This window comes from Narcine bancroftii, chromosome 4 (genome assembly GCF_036971445.1).
Source record: "Narcine bancroftii isolate sNarBan1 chromosome 4, sNarBan1.hap1, whole genome shotgun sequence".
In the NCBI taxonomy this organism is placed as follows: domain Eukaryota; kingdom Metazoa; phylum Chordata; class Chondrichthyes; order Torpediniformes; family Narcinidae; genus Narcine; species Narcine bancroftii.
Genome location: NC_091472.1, coordinates 316,137,738 through 316,154,858, shown reverse-complemented (window position 1 = coordinate 316,154,858; position 17,121 = coordinate 316,137,738). Strand labels below are relative to the sequence as shown.

The 17,121-nt window shown below is 44.0% G+C and overlaps 1 protein-coding gene across 4 annotated transcripts in view; it reads left to right on the top strand.

Moving 5' to 3' along the window:
• The window catches only part of LOC138762296 (ATP-binding cassette sub-family B member 6-like), a 220,139-nt gene that overhangs the window by 199,065 nt on the left and 3,953 nt on the right, over window positions 1–17,121 (top strand). For 2 of the 4 annotated variants that reach the window (XM_069936027.1, XM_069936029.1), the window contains one exon: window positions 86–6,127. The exons of 1 other annotated variant lie outside the window; for it this stretch is intronic. In XM_069936027.1, coding sequence (XP_069792128.1) covers window positions 86–230 — 145 coding nt within the window. In that variant the 3' untranslated portion in view covers window positions 231–6,127. Of the gene's footprint in view, window positions 1–85; window positions 6,128–17,121 lie in introns of those variants that run through there. One more of the 4 variants, XM_069936028.1, reaches the window with a different exon arrangement.

Here is a 17,121-nt window from a genome sequence, read left to right as displayed (position 1 = left end):
CGGGAACAGGAGCAGGCTGAACTCACGGCCCTGAGGTGCCCATTCAGTTTTCCGTCCTGATCATTTATTTCCTGGTTTATTTCAGGCATGAAGTGTTGCTTGCTAAAGGAGGTCCTTACGCTGAAATGTGGATGAAGCAGCAATATGAGTCACCTGATTCATCGTCCGACACAGAGGCCAAAGACAAGAGCAGTGAGAAACTGCAGCCATCCAGCAGCAAGAAGGACTGAAGGCTGGAGGTGTCACCAAGCATCGTCCAACCAGAAACCAATCAAGGTTATCTCACCATCATGCCAACAGTGCGCTCAGTACATTCTATTGCACGATGGCTCCAGATCCCTATAATTTCTCATTACTCCTCACAAAGGTTATAGATTTTTTTTCCAGAGTTTGAAATTAGTTCTTAAACCTGTTGTTTAATTTCAATATGTAGATAGACCTTGATCTTGATGTGGACTCCTGTTTGTAAGCTCATCCTTCAGAGGGGAGGCTTCAGAGAGAAGTTGAAATATATAAAAAAGGTCCAGAAACTGCAGAGAAGCTATTTAGGGTGTTTTCTGCTAAAGGGATGTAATTATGATTAAATACCAAAGCTCCTGTGATGTCTGAAACTAAGGAGCTTAAGTCACTGTCCACTTTTAAACCATCTGGATGGAGCCAGTCAGCCCTTCATTGGTGGGTGGTGAGTTAGTTGAGCTCAGCATGGGGGAGGGGAACCTCTAGCTCAGCATTGTTGGAGTGACGCACGGAAGACTACAGACGCTGTGATTATAGTAAAAGGCACACAGAAATGCAGGAGGAACTCAGCGGGTCCCCGAGACCTGAAACGTCAGTGATTCATATATCTTTACGTCCCATGGACGCTGTGATACCAGCTGTGTTCCTCCAGTATTTCTGTGTGTTTATTCAACGTTGTTGGGCTTGTTTCCCTCTTGGTCACTCTCCTGTAACTTTGTTAGAAAGTGCTTTCGCATAGACGTCAGAAGAAGAAAGATTCTGCCCGTATCCATATCCAGTAGCCCCTCCTATTCAGACAGGTTCCCAAATATTTTTGGATGGGTACATTTTTATCTTCCCTTTTGCAAGTTCCTGTTGAATCTGCTTCCACCTCTATCACAGCTCACTGGGGGAAAAAAAACACTAAAACCTGGATTTCCACCACTGGAACCAGACCCCCCTCCTGCTTGTCTTTTTTTGGCTGGGCCTTCACACTTGTGAGGCATTGCTTTTACTCTCTTGGGTATCATTTGGCAGAGAGGCTGTCGTAAAACAAAATGCTAGTTAGAGGGACAGGCTGAATTGGGGCAAGGTTTGTCCTGCCGTCAGCCCCTTTCCTTGGCCCACTCATTGATTCAGTTCTGTGAATGTCAATAAGTTAGAATGTTGGGAGGGGGACTGGAACGGGCAATGGATGAAATATTCCCTGGCTCTATCCAACTATTCCAAACTATTTTCCATCCCCACATCTGCCACTGTACCTGTGCTACTCAATTACTGTGACTAAAAGTTGATAATATTTTTAATTTAGACATAAAGCACAATAACAGGCCATTTTGGCCCACAAGCCCGTGCCACCCAATTACACCCAATTGACCTACAACCCTCCTGTATGTTTTTAAATGGTGGGAGGAAACCCATCAGACACGGGGAGAAGGTTCAAACTCCTTACAGACAGCATGGGATTCGAACCTGGTCCAGATTGCTACTGCTGTTACAGGGTTGACTGTGCCACCCTTTCGATCTGTTGCTCTTTGGGGAAAAAACAACACTGCACAGATTAAAGATGAAAAATTTAATGGAGGTTAACAAGTAAACCAAAAACTCGGGATGGGACAGATTAATTCCAGAAACAAACATTTTAATATTAGAAGTTAAGAATACATATTTCACACAAATTCTTTTTCTCTGTAATTGAGACAGGGAGCAGTATTTGGGAAATAAATTCCCAGGCATAATCCCATTGTAAAAATACACATAGAAAGGGCATAAATTTTCCAAATTAGTGCCTGCAGAATTGGTAAGTGTATGGTGTTAGGTCTGCTTTGTTCATGAATGAGTGAGACAAACACCAGGCTGAGTCGAAATCAGGGTTCTTTGTTCTTTATTACCGGATTGTAACACTTGCGACCAACCAGGTTAGTCGGAGAATGCATTCTGCCGTTATCAGCAAAATGGTGATATTTTATACCCTTGGATATGTGCTTAGAACATCATCATATTACTTGTCCAATGACTAAAACTGTTGCTATCCTTTCCCTGCTAGCTTCCTGCCTCTCAATCCATCAATGTCTCTCTTATCTTGTAAGTACAAGGATGCATTCACATCTTGTTACAGCCCTGTACATTCCCATCTCATGATGTTTTACCTAACAGGAGTACAAGGACACCTCCCCTTCTTGTTACTGCCCTGTACAGGGTAACTCCCTACACATTCCCATCTCATGATGTTTTACCTTACAATGGCTAAAGGTGTTAATTTACTCTGCTGGGTGGGACTTATCTTGAAGTTTAAGCGCTGGAAAGGGTGTTTGGCCCACTCAATAAATCCGTCCGTGTCTTGGCCTGGGAACTTTAGAGTGTGAATGTTCTCAGAGTTCAGAAGCCAGAGGATTGTCCTGTTCTTTAGCTTCAACCAGGAGGACTCCATATTGCTTGACTCCATAGTCTTGAACCCACTTGCAGGCAGAGGCTTCTACAGTCCTCTTGGATTCACTGGACTGTTAGTGTTACTTGCCTTTGGTACCCCTGGAAAGCCCATTCTGTTCCCAGTCAACAATTGTTTTTCACTAAAAATAGGAATCCCAAGGTTCATAGTAAAGTTTGTACTTTGGACAGGTTCAGAAGAATATGTGATCCTCTGGGTCCTAAGGACAGCTCGAGGGATAACAGTGGCATTGTTGGTGAAAATTGTCCCAGTTACTTGCACCCCTTTCTGAACCTCAAACTCTCGGACCCTGTTGAATAGTTTTGAAGGCCAGTTATTTCCCAGCTGGCTCCCACAAATACTGGCAAGGTAAGGAATGGATCATGTTTTGAGTGATTTTTGATAAATATTAACTCGGCAGACCATAGTGACCTCCTGGCCTTCAGTAATAGCTGCAAGGTCTTTTAAGTAGATTTGAGATGCCACATGGGGTCTCGGTTTAATATAATCCTCAGTATAGCAGTGGACATCCAGTTATTGCAGACTAGACACCAAAGTGAGACTTGAATGTATAATCCTTTGTCTCATTGATCCATGCAAACTCTCCTTGCCCTTGTAATAAATTAGTCCAGGCAATGAGAAATCTGAAGCAGGATAAAACCACTTGGTACCTTATTTTTTAAAAAATCTGCAAATCTCCAAATTGGATTTTTCAGTGACTAAACCTTCTTGGAGGTTCCAAAGATTCACCACTCTCTGTTTCAAGGGATTTCTCCTGATTTCAGTCCTGAATGGTCAACCCCTTATTTTGAGATTGTGGTCGGTGATCTGGACGTCCCAGTCAGTGGGAACATTATCACTGAACCTGGTCTTTCAACCTCTAGCAATGCTATTTATGCTTGAGAGGGACAATCTATTTTATTGTGCAACAGAGAGACCAGACACTGCAGATACTGCAATCTGGAGTAAAAGGCAAAACTGTTGAAGGACTCAGCATCTATGGAGGTGGAGGCATGATCTCCCCTCCTCACTCTCAGTCTGATGCTGCAGGGTCTTATCCCAAAACATTGGCTAATCCTTTGCCTCCACAGATGCTGCCTGGCCTGCTGAGTTCCTTCAGCACTTTGTTGTTCACTGTACTTAGTTTATATTGGGCTTGAATCAGTGATTACCTTCGTAGGGGCGTATTTTCCTGATGCACTGTTTACCCAAAGAGTTTTCTACACATGGTATCATCATGTTTCATTTGCTATATTCTCCACATACCTTACTCTTCTAATCTCCACGTACCTTACTCTTCTAATCTCCACGTACCTTACTCTTCCAATCTCCACGTACCTTACTCTTCCAATCTCCACGTACCTTACTCTTCCAATCTCCACGTACCTTACTCTTCCAATCTCCACGTACCTTACTCTTCCAATCTCCACGTACCTTACTCTTCCACTCTCCACGTACCTTACTCTTCCAATCTCCACGTACCTTACTCTTCCACTCTCCACGTACCTTACTCTTCCAATCTCCACGTACCTTACTCTTCCAATCTCCACGTACCTTACTCTTCCAATCTCCACGTACCTTACTCTTCCAATCTCCACGTACCTTACTCTTCCAATCTCCACGTACCTTACTCTTCCAATCTCCACGTACCTTACTCTTCCAATCTCCACGTACCTTACTCTTCCAATCTCCACGTACCTTACTCTTCTAATCTCCACGTACCTTACTCTTCCAATCTCCACGTACCTTACTCTTCCAATCTCCACGTACCTTACTCTTCCAATCTCACGTACCTTACTCTTCCAATCTCCACGTACCTTACTCTTCTAATCTCCAGAGAATATCAGGATAAAACTCAAAAGTCTGCAGCATCTTGATGGAAGTAAAAACAAGAAACTTGGCATACAAAAATATATTTGTTATCGCAAACAAAATGGTAGAAAGGGGAGGGGCAGGAAGGAAGCACAGTCCCACAGGCAGGAGGTAATAGGTGGATCAGAGAGGGAGGGCACACCAGCAAACAGGGGGAGGAGGGATTATCCAGAGAATATTGGCCCAGTTTGTATCATTGCTTCTAGTTGGATTATAATCCATAATGTAAGACCCTTCCTCATTCTGGGTCTCAGGGGCTGTTATCTCAGCTGACACGTTTACTGATGAGTCTTCAGCATCGGCAGGCTGCCACCACGGTGAAATTGCACAAAGTCTGAACTATCCATCGAGCATATAGATCCTCAAGTTGTTGTCCCTTCAACATTGCCTCAGTTATCTAGTCGAACCATTCTCAACAGTTTTTTTGGCTATTGTAGAGCTCGTCGAAAGAACCAAAGACTTGTTGATCCAAACCAAGGCTTTTATTAGCAAAAGACAGGAGCTCTTCACAGGTGGCCGACCAGTCCGGAATGATCCGACCTGGCTAGGGGCACAACCCTTTAAGGCCCAGACAGTAGACGTGGCTAAGCTCTCAGCCAATCGCTGTAAGCACAGTCTAGATACTGTAACTATATACACTATGTACATTGGTGATAGATCTGTACTATCACAGCTATGCATCCCCCACCCAGGACTCTGCTCAAGGTTTATGGGCCTCCTTCCCTGTGAAGCAGTCAGGTTTTGGTTTCTTCCGAACTTCTCTCCTACTGACTACATAAAAAACATGAAAAATATTTATATTGCATGAGTTGAAAAGAAAACAAGAGTTTTGCTTAAATGTGCTGATGTTCCCAGGGCCCCCATTGAGAATGGCTGCTCTAGTCCTCTGTTTCTCAATCTTTGTTCATGTACAGATCACCTTAAATATTTCTGACTGTGGACCACTTGTAGGGGTGAGGTGAGGGTGGGTGCTGGCAATGTGATTTTGGTGAGAAGTGTTTTGAGAATATTCCATTTTTTTGTCTGCCAAATTTATAATTTATAATCAGTGATATTTGTTTTTGCCAAATCAACTATCACAAACCTCCCAACCTCCAATGGTCCCTAAACCACTGGTCGAGATGAGTGATGGTCCAGTATAACTCATCTCTTGGACTGTCCCACAAGTTTTTGACCCAAAGAGAGTGGTACCAATTGAGCTAAGCTCATGAGATGCATCGTGTGTTTCAAATTTATGGGTGTGTATTTAATTCCATCAGTTTGTTTGGAATTAAACAAGAAAATCTGCAGATGCTAGGGTCGAGTTCAGTACATGAAAGTGCTGGAGAAACTCAGCTCAAAAACTTGTATCTTTCTATAAAAAACTGTGAGACCTCCAGCATCTTTGTTTTTTCTGCGATCATGGCGTCTGCAGATTTTCATGTTTGTCTTTGTAAGCACACCCACCCTGGTTTGAAACCATTGCTATTGATGCCATTTCACCTGTGGTGAAAAGTTCAAGGTGAGTGGATACATACAGGTGAAATCTACTAGATTCTTTGAAACTGCTGTAATATGTGATATATAAAAAGGCTAATAAACTTTTCTGTACCTTGGTGTTTGGAGAACTTATACGTGGGTTGCATTTATTTATTTTAATGTCAAACTATTGATGAAGTAAATGGTCTTATCGTTGCTTGACATTGCTATTTATTTTACTGAGAACATTAGAAGAAATTTCCCACCATGAGTTGCTTTGTGCAGTAAATTTCTTCGAAATACAGTCAGAACTGTGATCCAGTCCTTGTAACTTCTGAGTCCTGACAGCCTGAAGGAAGTTTCCAGCTAATTTTGAGTTACCCTGAAGAAGGCCTCAGGCCCGAAACATCGGCAATATGTATTTACCTCCTATAGATGCTACAAGATCAGCTGAGTTCCTCCAGCGTTTCTGTGTTTTTACTAGTTTCCAGTTGATGCCCATGAAGAACATGTCCTTTAAACAGGCAATCCAAGAAATATATGGGAAAGTGATTTAACTTATACCTCAAGAGGATTGGGAGGTTATGTGTCATGAAGGGGGAACTAAATTGACTAAGATATGGTTTGGTTAATTCTAATTTTTTGCATCAGTTATATTGGACTCCTGAGAAATTGAAAAAATACGGATTTAGTCATTCGGATCTTTGTTTTAGATGTGGGTTAAGTACTGGAACTTTTTTGCATGTAGTTTGGTCCTGTGATAGGGTACAACCATTTTAGGAAGAAGTTAAGCTGGTTTTGGAGAAATTATTTAAAATTAAATTACCATTGGATCCAGAGATTTTCTTGTTGAGTTTATATGGTTTCTTTGACTGGTTTGGGGTTGGATAAGTTTCAAATAGCATTTGTACGTTTGGCGTTATCTGTGGCATGAAAATGTTTAGCAATTACTCGGAAAGACAATGTAGAGATTAATATAGCTCGTTGGCAGAATGAATTGAGGTCTTGTATTTATATGGAGAAAATAATATAATTTACATGATAATTACTCTTTGTTAAAATGTGGTCATCTTATTTAGAATATATGGGTTTGGAAATATCTTAAAATATTGTATATCTTTTATGTTTTTTTTGGCTCCTCTTGAGGGGGCTGGCTGGGGCGGGGGGAGGGAGGGGGCTTTACTATATTGTATAAAAAAATTGTTGTTATTGATTTTACGTTGTTTTTAAAAGTTTTAAATAAAGTTTTTTTAAAAAAAACAGTAGTGAGATCACGGTTCCCATACAGATTACAGAGGAGGAAGTGCCTGCTCTCTTTAGGCAAATAAAAGTGGATAAATCCTCAGGAAGTGACAAGATATTTCCTCGGACCTTGAGAAAGGCTGGTGCAGAAATTGCTGGAGCCCTAGCAAAGGTACTTTAAATGGCTTAGTCATGGGTGAGGGGCTAGAGGATTGGAGGGCAGCTGATGTTGTTCTATTGTTTAAGAAAAGTTTAAAAAATAACCCAGGTAATTAGTTAATTAACCCAGGTAAGTTTTTCTATGAAATTGGAAAAATAAGTACTTGGATTAACAGTGATGTATGATGGAGAGTAAACATGGCTTTGTGCGTTGGTAGGTTATTTTTAATCAATCTTGGAGTTTTTGAGGAGGATACCTGGAAAATTGATGAAAGGCTGTGGATGTTGTCGACATGGACTTTACCAAGGCCCCACGTGGTTCAGAAGAAGATTCAGTATCAGGATGAGGGAGTATATTGGATTGGACAACAGCTGGACGGGAGAAGCCAGAGAGTAGTGGTGAATAATTGCTTCTCAGACTGGAGGCCTGTGACTTGTGGTGTTTCTCAGGGATTGGTGCTGGGGCCATTGTTGTTTGTCATCTATATCAACAGTCTGGATGATATTGTGGTCAATTGGATCTGCAAGTTTACAGATGACACTAAGATTGGAGGCGTTGTGGATAATGAGGAAGGTTGTAGAGGGATCTGGACCAGCTGGAAAAATGGGTTGAACAATGGCCGATGGAATTTAATGCAGACAAGTGTGAGGTGTTGCATTTTGGAAGAACAAACCAAGAAAGGACGTACACAGTAAATGGTCGGGCACTGAAGAGTGGTAGAACAGGGACCTGGGAAAGCAGATACATAATTCCATGAAAGTGTCATCACAGGTGGATAGGGTTATAAAGAGAGCTTTTGACATATTGATCTCCATAAATCAAAGTATTGAGTACAGGAGTTGGGATGTTATGTTAAAGTTGTATAAGACATTAGTGAGGCCAAACTTGGAGTTTTGTGTGCACTTTTGGTCACCTAACTACAGGAAAGATATCAATAAGATAGTGTGCAGAGAAGAATTACTAGGATGTTCCTGGACTTCTGGGATAGGACTTTATTTCCTGCATTGTCAGAGAATGAGGGGAGATGATCGAGGCATTTAAAATGATGAGGCATATCTATAGAGACAAGGGGTTAAGGGTGTAAATGTTTAAGGAGAACTTCTTCACTCAGAGTGGTGGGGGCGTGGAATGAGCTGCCAGCTGAAGTGGTGATTACGGGCTCAATTTTAACATTCAGAAGAATTTGAACAGGTACATGGATGGGAGGGGTGTGGAGGGCTATTATCCTGTTGCAGGTCAATAGGTCAAGGCAAAAAATTAGTTTGGCATAGACTAGATTGGACAAAGGAACTGTTTCTTTCCTGTAGTAAACACACTGAAATGCTGGAGGAACTCAGTTGGTCTATTCAGTGTCCATAGGAGACAAAGATCTATTGCCAATGTTTCTTGCCTGAAGCCTTCAAGGGAAAATCAGAAAATTGGACGTGATGAGGGACTAGGTAGAATTTATTTCGTCTGTGTGAAAGGAAATGGAGAAGCAGAGGGTGGGAGGGTTTTTTTTAACAAAAGCCAGTGATTTGATATTAATGCCCTCCAGTTGGAGGGGGTCAGTCGGAAGATAAGGTGTTGTTCCTCCAATTTACTGGCAGAGCATGAGAAATGGACAGAAATGTTGGCAAGTAAATGGGATGGAGAATTGAAATGGGTGGCATTGGGAGATCCACGCTATTGCGGTGGACAGAGCTGAGGACCCAATCTGCATCGAGTCTCTCTGATGTACAGGAGACCACAGCAGCAGCACCAGATTCGCTTTGTTCAGCTCCGCCACAATAGCGTGGATCACCCAGTGGCCACCTATTTCGATTCTCCATCCCATTCCCTTGCTGACATGTTTGTCCATGATCTAATGCACCTCCAGACTTAGACCACCCATAAATTGGAGGAACAACACTTCACCTTCCGAATGGACCCCCTCCAACCCGATGACATTAATACCTTCTCTGTCTTTTGTTTATACAAATCCCTCCCACCCTCTGTTTCCCCATCTCGTTTTGCACAGACATGGTAAATTCTACCTCGTCGCAATTAAGACCTTTTGTTGGTCTGGATTCCTCCCCCATTGTTTGATTTCTGAGATTTCCCACTTCTGCCTTTCCTGATTTTTCCTTGAAGAAGGTGGTCAGGCCCGAAACGTCGGTATGTTTGTCTCCGATAGGTGCTGAATAGACCGGCTGAGTTCCTCCAGCATTCGTGTGTTTACTACAATCACAGCATCTACAGCCTAGCGTGTTTAATTTGTTCTGCAGTGTACTATGGTACTAACTGAATTGTGTTGAACTACCGTTGTCCAAGATAACTGCCTGTAAAGTATTTCTTTTAAATGATACTTTTCACTGTTATTTTCATTATAATGTTATTTTATTATAAATATATACAGTCACATAATCCAATGAATCGCATCTAGGATAGCATAATAGGGTAGCCTGAATGTATTGTGAACAGGAGTCTCTACCATGCACATTCCTGGTTATTTACAGGACCTAACTCACACTGTGATCAGTTTTATTTGGAGCCGGTCACTGAGCGTATGATGGAACTTTCCTATGAGAACGTTACAGAGGCTGGGGCCCACGTGGATATATCAGATATGCAAATTTGTTTATAAACTTCAGAGTACCCTAAATGCAAATGCATGTTTGGAAGGTCTTCTCTATTTCATCCTCGCAGTATAACAACCTTATCTTCTCGTTATAACGTCTGGCCTCAAACATCTTCAAAGCCAACAAAGTCCAGCTCTGGAAACGAGTGCTGGAAACTCTCAGGAGCCAAGGCAACAAAGAGTTAACGTTTCCGACAGGTGACTTTCATTGAAACGGGTGGTTGACTTCTCCTCTGCACCTGTGGAACTGCAAGTGAGGCAGATGCTGGAATCTTGAGCAAGCGGCGAGAAGCTGGAGGATCTCAGCAGGTCAGGCAGTGTCCGTGGAGAGAAATGGATGGTCATCGTTTTGGGTCGGGACCCTTCATCGATGCTAGGGTGGGGCGGGGCTGAGGGGATAGATACTGGATAAACAATGGTGGAAGGGAGAGGTGGCCATGGAAGGTGGTTGAGAGAAAAATGAGTCCTGGAAATGGGCTCAAGAAATTGGAACTGGTAAAGGACAGCTGGAAGCAGTGGAACTGGGTCAAGATTGCCTGAAACTGGAACACAAGACATAAGTGCATAAATAGGCCATTCAGCCCATCAAATCTGCCCCACCATTTAATCATGAGCTGATCCATTTTCCCTTTCAGGCCTCCTCCCCTTAACCTTGATGCCCTGGCTAATTGACGTTCATGCTGTCAGGTTTTACGCACATGGAAATGATGTGCTGGTCCTAAATTTGGTCTTTGGCCTCACCCTGCCAACAGTGGAGGCTGAGGACTTGTCATGTCTGTGTCAGAGTGGGGAGAGGAATTGTAATGGCTGGAAACAGGGAGTCCCACCCACATACCACCTCAAGTAATCCCTTACTAATCACAGAGCACCTATGGCATAGGGAATACTTAAGGTGGTATGTGAGTGGAAAGAAAAAAATTGAAAACCACTGTTCCACAATATCCTATCTGGGTCATGTGTCAAAGTCATTATATAACCAAGTTATTGCTGAAACAGCAAGGACCAATTTTGGGGCTCTCTGTATCACCTCTAAACCCTGGGTTACCAAACTATGTTCTAGTGACCAGAGTTTGACATGGCATTCAAGGGGAACTTTGAACGGAGTGTAGAATTGTCGATAAACTCCATGATTCACAAAGGGAGCAGAAATCAGGTTACTTCCTTAACCATCAGCTGGTTCTCTCCCAGAACAGCTCAGGGGTAAGGAACATGGATACCTCTGCTAGTTGGAGTAAGAAGGCTGCAAGGAGGGTCCATGTGTGAGTGCTGTGAGTAGCCATATTTATTATATTTTTTTGTTGGAAAAGCAGAAGGCGGACTGCGCAGGCACGTGACGTCAGCACAGCTGAGAGGGAGGTTAGAAGAGATAAGGAACCTTGCTTCTTTTTGAGTTGGAGTCACGAGGCTGCAATTGAGTTAATTGATTAAGGGCAGGGAGCAATTAAGATCATAGATAAGGACACATAAAAAGAGGGACATCTGTGAAAGCGGCCAGCGATGGGGTGTCTCAGAGGGAGGGGAGGGGAGGGGGGTGGTGTGGCGTGGCGTGGCATGGCGTGGTGGCATTGTCTCTAATGGCTTTGTTGAGTAGTGACTGAGGAGGAGTTTGCTCCCAGTAAGGAAAGAGTGGCAAGTTTCTTTAATCATTTAACTGAGGAATTGGGTAATAGAGGCTGTTGTTAGGGCCATCCAGTGTTCTGACTGCAGGATGTGGGAAGTCAGAGACAAACACATTTGTTCCTGATGACTACACCTGCAGGAGGTGCATCCAGCTGCAGCTCCTGATAAACTGAGTTAGGGAACTGGACCTGCAGCTAGATGAACTTTGGATCATTCGGGAGGCAGGGGCAGTGATAAGAGTTTTAGGGAGGCAGGCAGCTGGGTGACTGTCAGGGGAGGCAAGGGGAAGAGGCAGAAGGAGCAGGGGACCCCTGTGGCCATTCCCATCAATAATAGAGAAGTTGTAGTGGTCACGTCTCTGGCACTGAGACTGGACCCTCAGCTCAGAAGGGGAGGGGAGGAGAGGAGTGCAGCAGTGATAAGGGATTCAATAGTTAGAGGGTAAGATAGGAGGTTCTGTGGAAGAGATCAAGAATTTCGGGAGGCCTGTTGCATCCTTGGTGCCAGAGTTCTCCCGATTCTGAGAAGGGAAGGTGAGCAGCCAGATGTGATCCATGTAGGGACCAATGTCATGGGTAGGAAGGGTGAGGAGGTCCTACTAGGAGAGTTTAGGGAGTTAGATGTAAAGTTGAAGCACAGGACCTCCAGGCTGGAGATCTCAGGATTGGTGCCCGTGTCACGTGCTGGTGAGGCTAGAAATCGGAAGATAATGCAGCTGAACACGTGGCTAATGACATGGTGCAGGACTTTGTGTTTCTGGATCATTGGGCTCCCTTCCAGGGAAGGTGGAACCTGTTCCGTCGGGGCGGTTTGCACCTGAACTGAAGGGGTCTAGCATCCTTGTGGGAAGGTTTGCTAGTACTGCTCCAGGGAGTTTAAACTAGATTTGCAAAGGGAGGGGAACAAGAGTGATAGAGCAGACAGTGAGGTGGAGGATTGTAAGGGTCATGTGAGGAGTGCCATGTAAAGTCAGAAAGCAGGTTTGTTCATGATAGAAATGATCTCAGATATATATTTCAATGCGAGGAGTATTGTCGGTAAAATAAGCTTAGGGCGTGGATTTGCTCGTGGGATTATGATGTTATTGCTATAAGTGAGACTTGGTTACAGGAGGGGCAGGACTGGCAGCTCAATGTTCCAATGTTTCAGACATGATAGAGAGGGAGGGATGAAGGGGGGAAGAGTGGCATTGCTAGTCAGGGAAAATATCACAGCTGGGCGAAGTCAGGGGAGCACTGTGAACTTGCCTAGAAGCCATATGGGTGGAGCTAAGGCACGGGAAAGGTGTGAGTGTGGCAGCTCACCACAAGGCAGGCGAACCGGCCCCGCGGCGGGGCAGCTGGCCAAAATGGCGCCGTTGGGGGTTTCCATTTCTTCCAGCTCGGGGCTCAGAAACCCGCGCTTGGGGACCACGTGACACCCGGGTAACGTCAACGCCCTCCAGCACGATTCTCAGCTAGGTCCAGGGTGAGAGTACAAGTGCAGCCTAGCAGCCTGCAATAAACTAGTCTGCTCATTGAGCTCAACCCGTCTGGTTGCGTGTGTTATTGCAGGTGCAGTGTAGCCGCCGCTACATGAGGACGCTAATGGCCTTGTACTATAGACTGCCCAATAGTCTGAGAGAATTGGAGGAGCAAATCTGTTGGGAGACAGCAGACCATTATAAGAAACAGAAAGCTGTGGTAGTCGGAGATTTTAACTTTCCACAAATTGACTCGGACTCCCATACTGTGAAAGGGCTGGATGGCTTGGAGTTTGTCAAATGTACAGGAAAGTTTTCCAAATCAATATGTAGAGGTACCAATGAGAGAGAATGCAATACTTGATCTCCTACTAGGGAACAAGCCAAGTCAAGTGACAGAAGTCTGTGTAGGTGAGCATTTTGGGTCCAGTGACCATAATGTCACTATTTTCAAGTTTCTTATGGATAAGGATGGTCTGGCCCTCTAACTGAGGTTCTAAATTGGAAAAAAGCCCATTTTGTGGAAACGAGAAAGGATCTTGGAAGTCAATTGGAATAAGCTGTTTTCTGGCAAGGACGTGTCCGGCAAGTGGAAGGCCTTCAAAGGTGAGATTTTGAGGGTGTAGAGTTTGCATGTTCCTACCAGGATTAAAGGCAAAATTACCAGGCATAGGGAACCTTGGTTTTCAAGGGATATTGGTGATAGGATTAAGAAGAGAGAGGTGTAGAACTGGTAGAGGCAAACAAGGAACAAATGAGGTACTTGTAGAGTATAGAAAATGTAAGAGAATACTAAAGGAGGAAATCAGGAGGCAAAAAGAAGGCACGAGGGGGCTTTGGCAGATCTTTTCTTCTTTGGCTTGGCTTCGCGGACGAAGATTTATGGAGGGGTATGTCCACGTCTGCTGCAGGCTCGTTGGTGGCTGACAAGTCCGATGCGGGACAGGCAGGCACGGTTGCAAGGGAAAATTGGTTGGTTGGGGTTGGGCAGATAATGTGAAGGTAAATCCATAACAAGGGACAAAATTGGTCCTCTCGAGGATCAGAGTGGTCAGCTCTGTGTGGAGCCTCACAAAATGGGGGAGACCTTAAACAGTGTTTTTTTTTTGCAACAGTATTTACTCAGGTAACTGGCAGAGATCATAAGGAAGGAAGGGAAGCAAATAGATGTATCATGAAACCCATGGAAATTAAGGAGGAGGAGGTAATTGCTGCCTTACAGAGAATAAAGGGAGATAAATCCCCTGGGCCCGATATGATATTCCCTCTGACCTTGAGGGAGACAAAATTGCAGGGGCTTGACAGATGTATTCAAAATGTCCTTAGTCACAGGGGAGGATTGGAGAGTAGCTGATGTTGTCTCACTATTTAAGAAAGGCTCCAAGAGTAAACTAGATAACTATAGGCCAGTGAGCCTGATGTCAGGAATAGGTAAATTACTGGAAGGAGTTCTGAGAGATAGGATATATAGGTATTTGGACAGCCATGGGCTGATTAAGGACAGTTGCATGGCTTTATGCATGGTAGGTCATGTTTAACCAATCTTGTAGAGTTTATCGAGGAAGTTACCAAGAAAGTTTGTGAAGGAAAGGCTGTGGATGTTGTCTACATGGACTTTAGTAAGGCCTTCAACAAGGTCCCACATGGGAGGTTAGTCAGAAGGTTAAGACACTAGGTATACATAGAGGGGTTGGTTGCTTCTCAGACTGGAGGCCTGTAATTAGTGGTGTGCCTCAGGGATCTGTGTTGGAACCATTGTTGTTTGTTGTCTATATCAATGATCTGGATGATAATGTGGTAAATTGGATCAGCAAGTTTGCAGATGACACTAAGATTGGAGGCGTTGTGGACAGCAAAGAAGATTTTCAAAGCTTGCAGAAGAATCTGGACCAGCTGGGAGAATGGAGGGAAAAAATGGATGATGGAGTTTAATGCAGACAAGTGTGAGGTGATGTATTTTGAAAAGGCAAATCAAGGAAGGACGTACACTGTAAATGGTAGGGGAGTGTGGAGGAGCAAAGAGACCTGGGAATACAGGTACAGTATTCCCTGAAGGTGGTATCACTGGTGTAAAGAAATCTTTTGGTATCTTAGCCTTTATAAATCAAAGTATTGAGTTCAGGAGTTGGGATGTTATGATGTTGTTTAAGACATTGGTGAGGCCAAATTTGGAGTATTGTGTGCAGTTCTGGTCACCGAACTACAGGAAGGATATCAATAAGATTGAAAGAGTGCAGAGAAATTTTACTAGGATATTTCCTGGTCTTCATGAGTTGAGTTACAGGGAAAGGTTAAACAGGTTAGGACATTTATTCCTTGGAGTGAAGAAGAATGAGGGGAGATGTGAGAGAGGTTTAGAAAATTATGAGGGATATTGACAGAATAAATGTGAGTCGGCTCTTTCCACTGAGATTAGGAGAGATAAATACAAGAAGACATGGGTTGAGGGTGAAAGGGGAAAGATTTAGGGGAGCATTAGGGGGAACTTCATCACTCAGAGAGTGGTGGGAGTGTGGAACGAGTTGCCATCTGATGTGGTGGGTGCAGACTCAATCTTGAGTTTTCGGAATAAATTGGATAGAAACGTGGATGGGAGAGGTCTGGAGCATTATGGAATGGGAGCAGGTTATTGGGACTAGCTGAACAATGGTCAGCCCAGATGGTCCGAATGGCCTGCTTTCTGTGCTGTGGTGTTCTATAGTTCACAGTGGTTACAACCAGCTTGCTAGGTTGTTGTATCACAATTGCAAGACTTCACAAACATTTTTAATTTTAACGGGCCCTTGCGGCCTATGAAACCCATGCTGCCCAATTAACCTACTAACTCGTACATTTTTGAATGGTGGGAGGAAACTGGAGCCTTCAGAGGAAACCCACACAGACACAGGAGAATGGACAAACTCTTTCCAGACGATGCTGAATTCGCACCCAGTCACTGGCCCTGTAACAGCGTTGCACTAACTACTACGCCAACCGTGCTGCCTGTTACCACAACCAAAGACATTATTTGAGAATGTGTAGTCATTGTGGAAGAGACATGATGATGACATTCGCAGCGAGATCCCATAAAGAGGAACGGAGTGTATATAAAGTGTACCCATTATCTATCTTGCATCCTGGATAAGAATTGGCCAAAAATGAGAACCCTGTGGAATTATTCCTTCCATTACCCATTGATGGACCAATCCAGCTTCTGGAGTCTCTCTGGCGTCCTGTTCTATTTCAAGTTTGAAAGGTCAAGAGAGGAAGTGGGCAGCTTGCAGTGAGGAGAGCTGAGAATGTGCTGGGGGGGTGGGGGAAGTGCAGTTATGGGAACCCCATTTCATCTAAAGGTGACATCAGTGGAATTACCTCAAAATTGTGAAAGGTGACATATTGAAAGCACTGTAATGAATATAATGCAATTGAAGCAAGCAGGCTTTGTATTTGAGGAACACTTGTTTCTTTTCCCCCTCTGCACTCACAAAGTGGTGGGGGGGGGATCCCAGGTGTGAGCTAAAAGACTGAGTGTAGGCATGATGCATCCCAATTTCCCACCTCCACTCCCCGAAATGTCGCTGGATAACAGTTTGGATCCTGACTGAACTGATTGCCGGGGAGGATGAAAGGGCGGCACTGTTAGCGTAGCCATTAGTGCAACGCAGTTACAACGTCAGCAACTGGGGTTCAATTCTGGCACGGTCTTGAAGGAGCTGGTAGACTGGGTGTTCCAGTTTCCATCCACCCTTCAAAACGTCCAGGTCAGTAATTGGGCGGCACAGGCTCATGGATCAAAAGGGCCTATCGTCGTGCTGTATGTATAAAGTTTTTTTTTTAAATTAAAATTTAATTTAAAAGCAAATGTACCTTATCTGCAATGGTAATTGGGGGGTCTGGAAAACTGGAGCAATGCACAAAGTGCTGGAGTGACTCGATAGGTCAGGCAGCATCTGTGGAAGGCAGTATTTCAGACCAAAAACTCATTCCCGTAACAAAGGGAGGGGGTGAGGGTGGAGGTGGGGGGAGTGCAGGCAGTGGGAGATTGGTGAATACAGGTGGAAAGTAAAGAGGTGATGGGGAAGGTG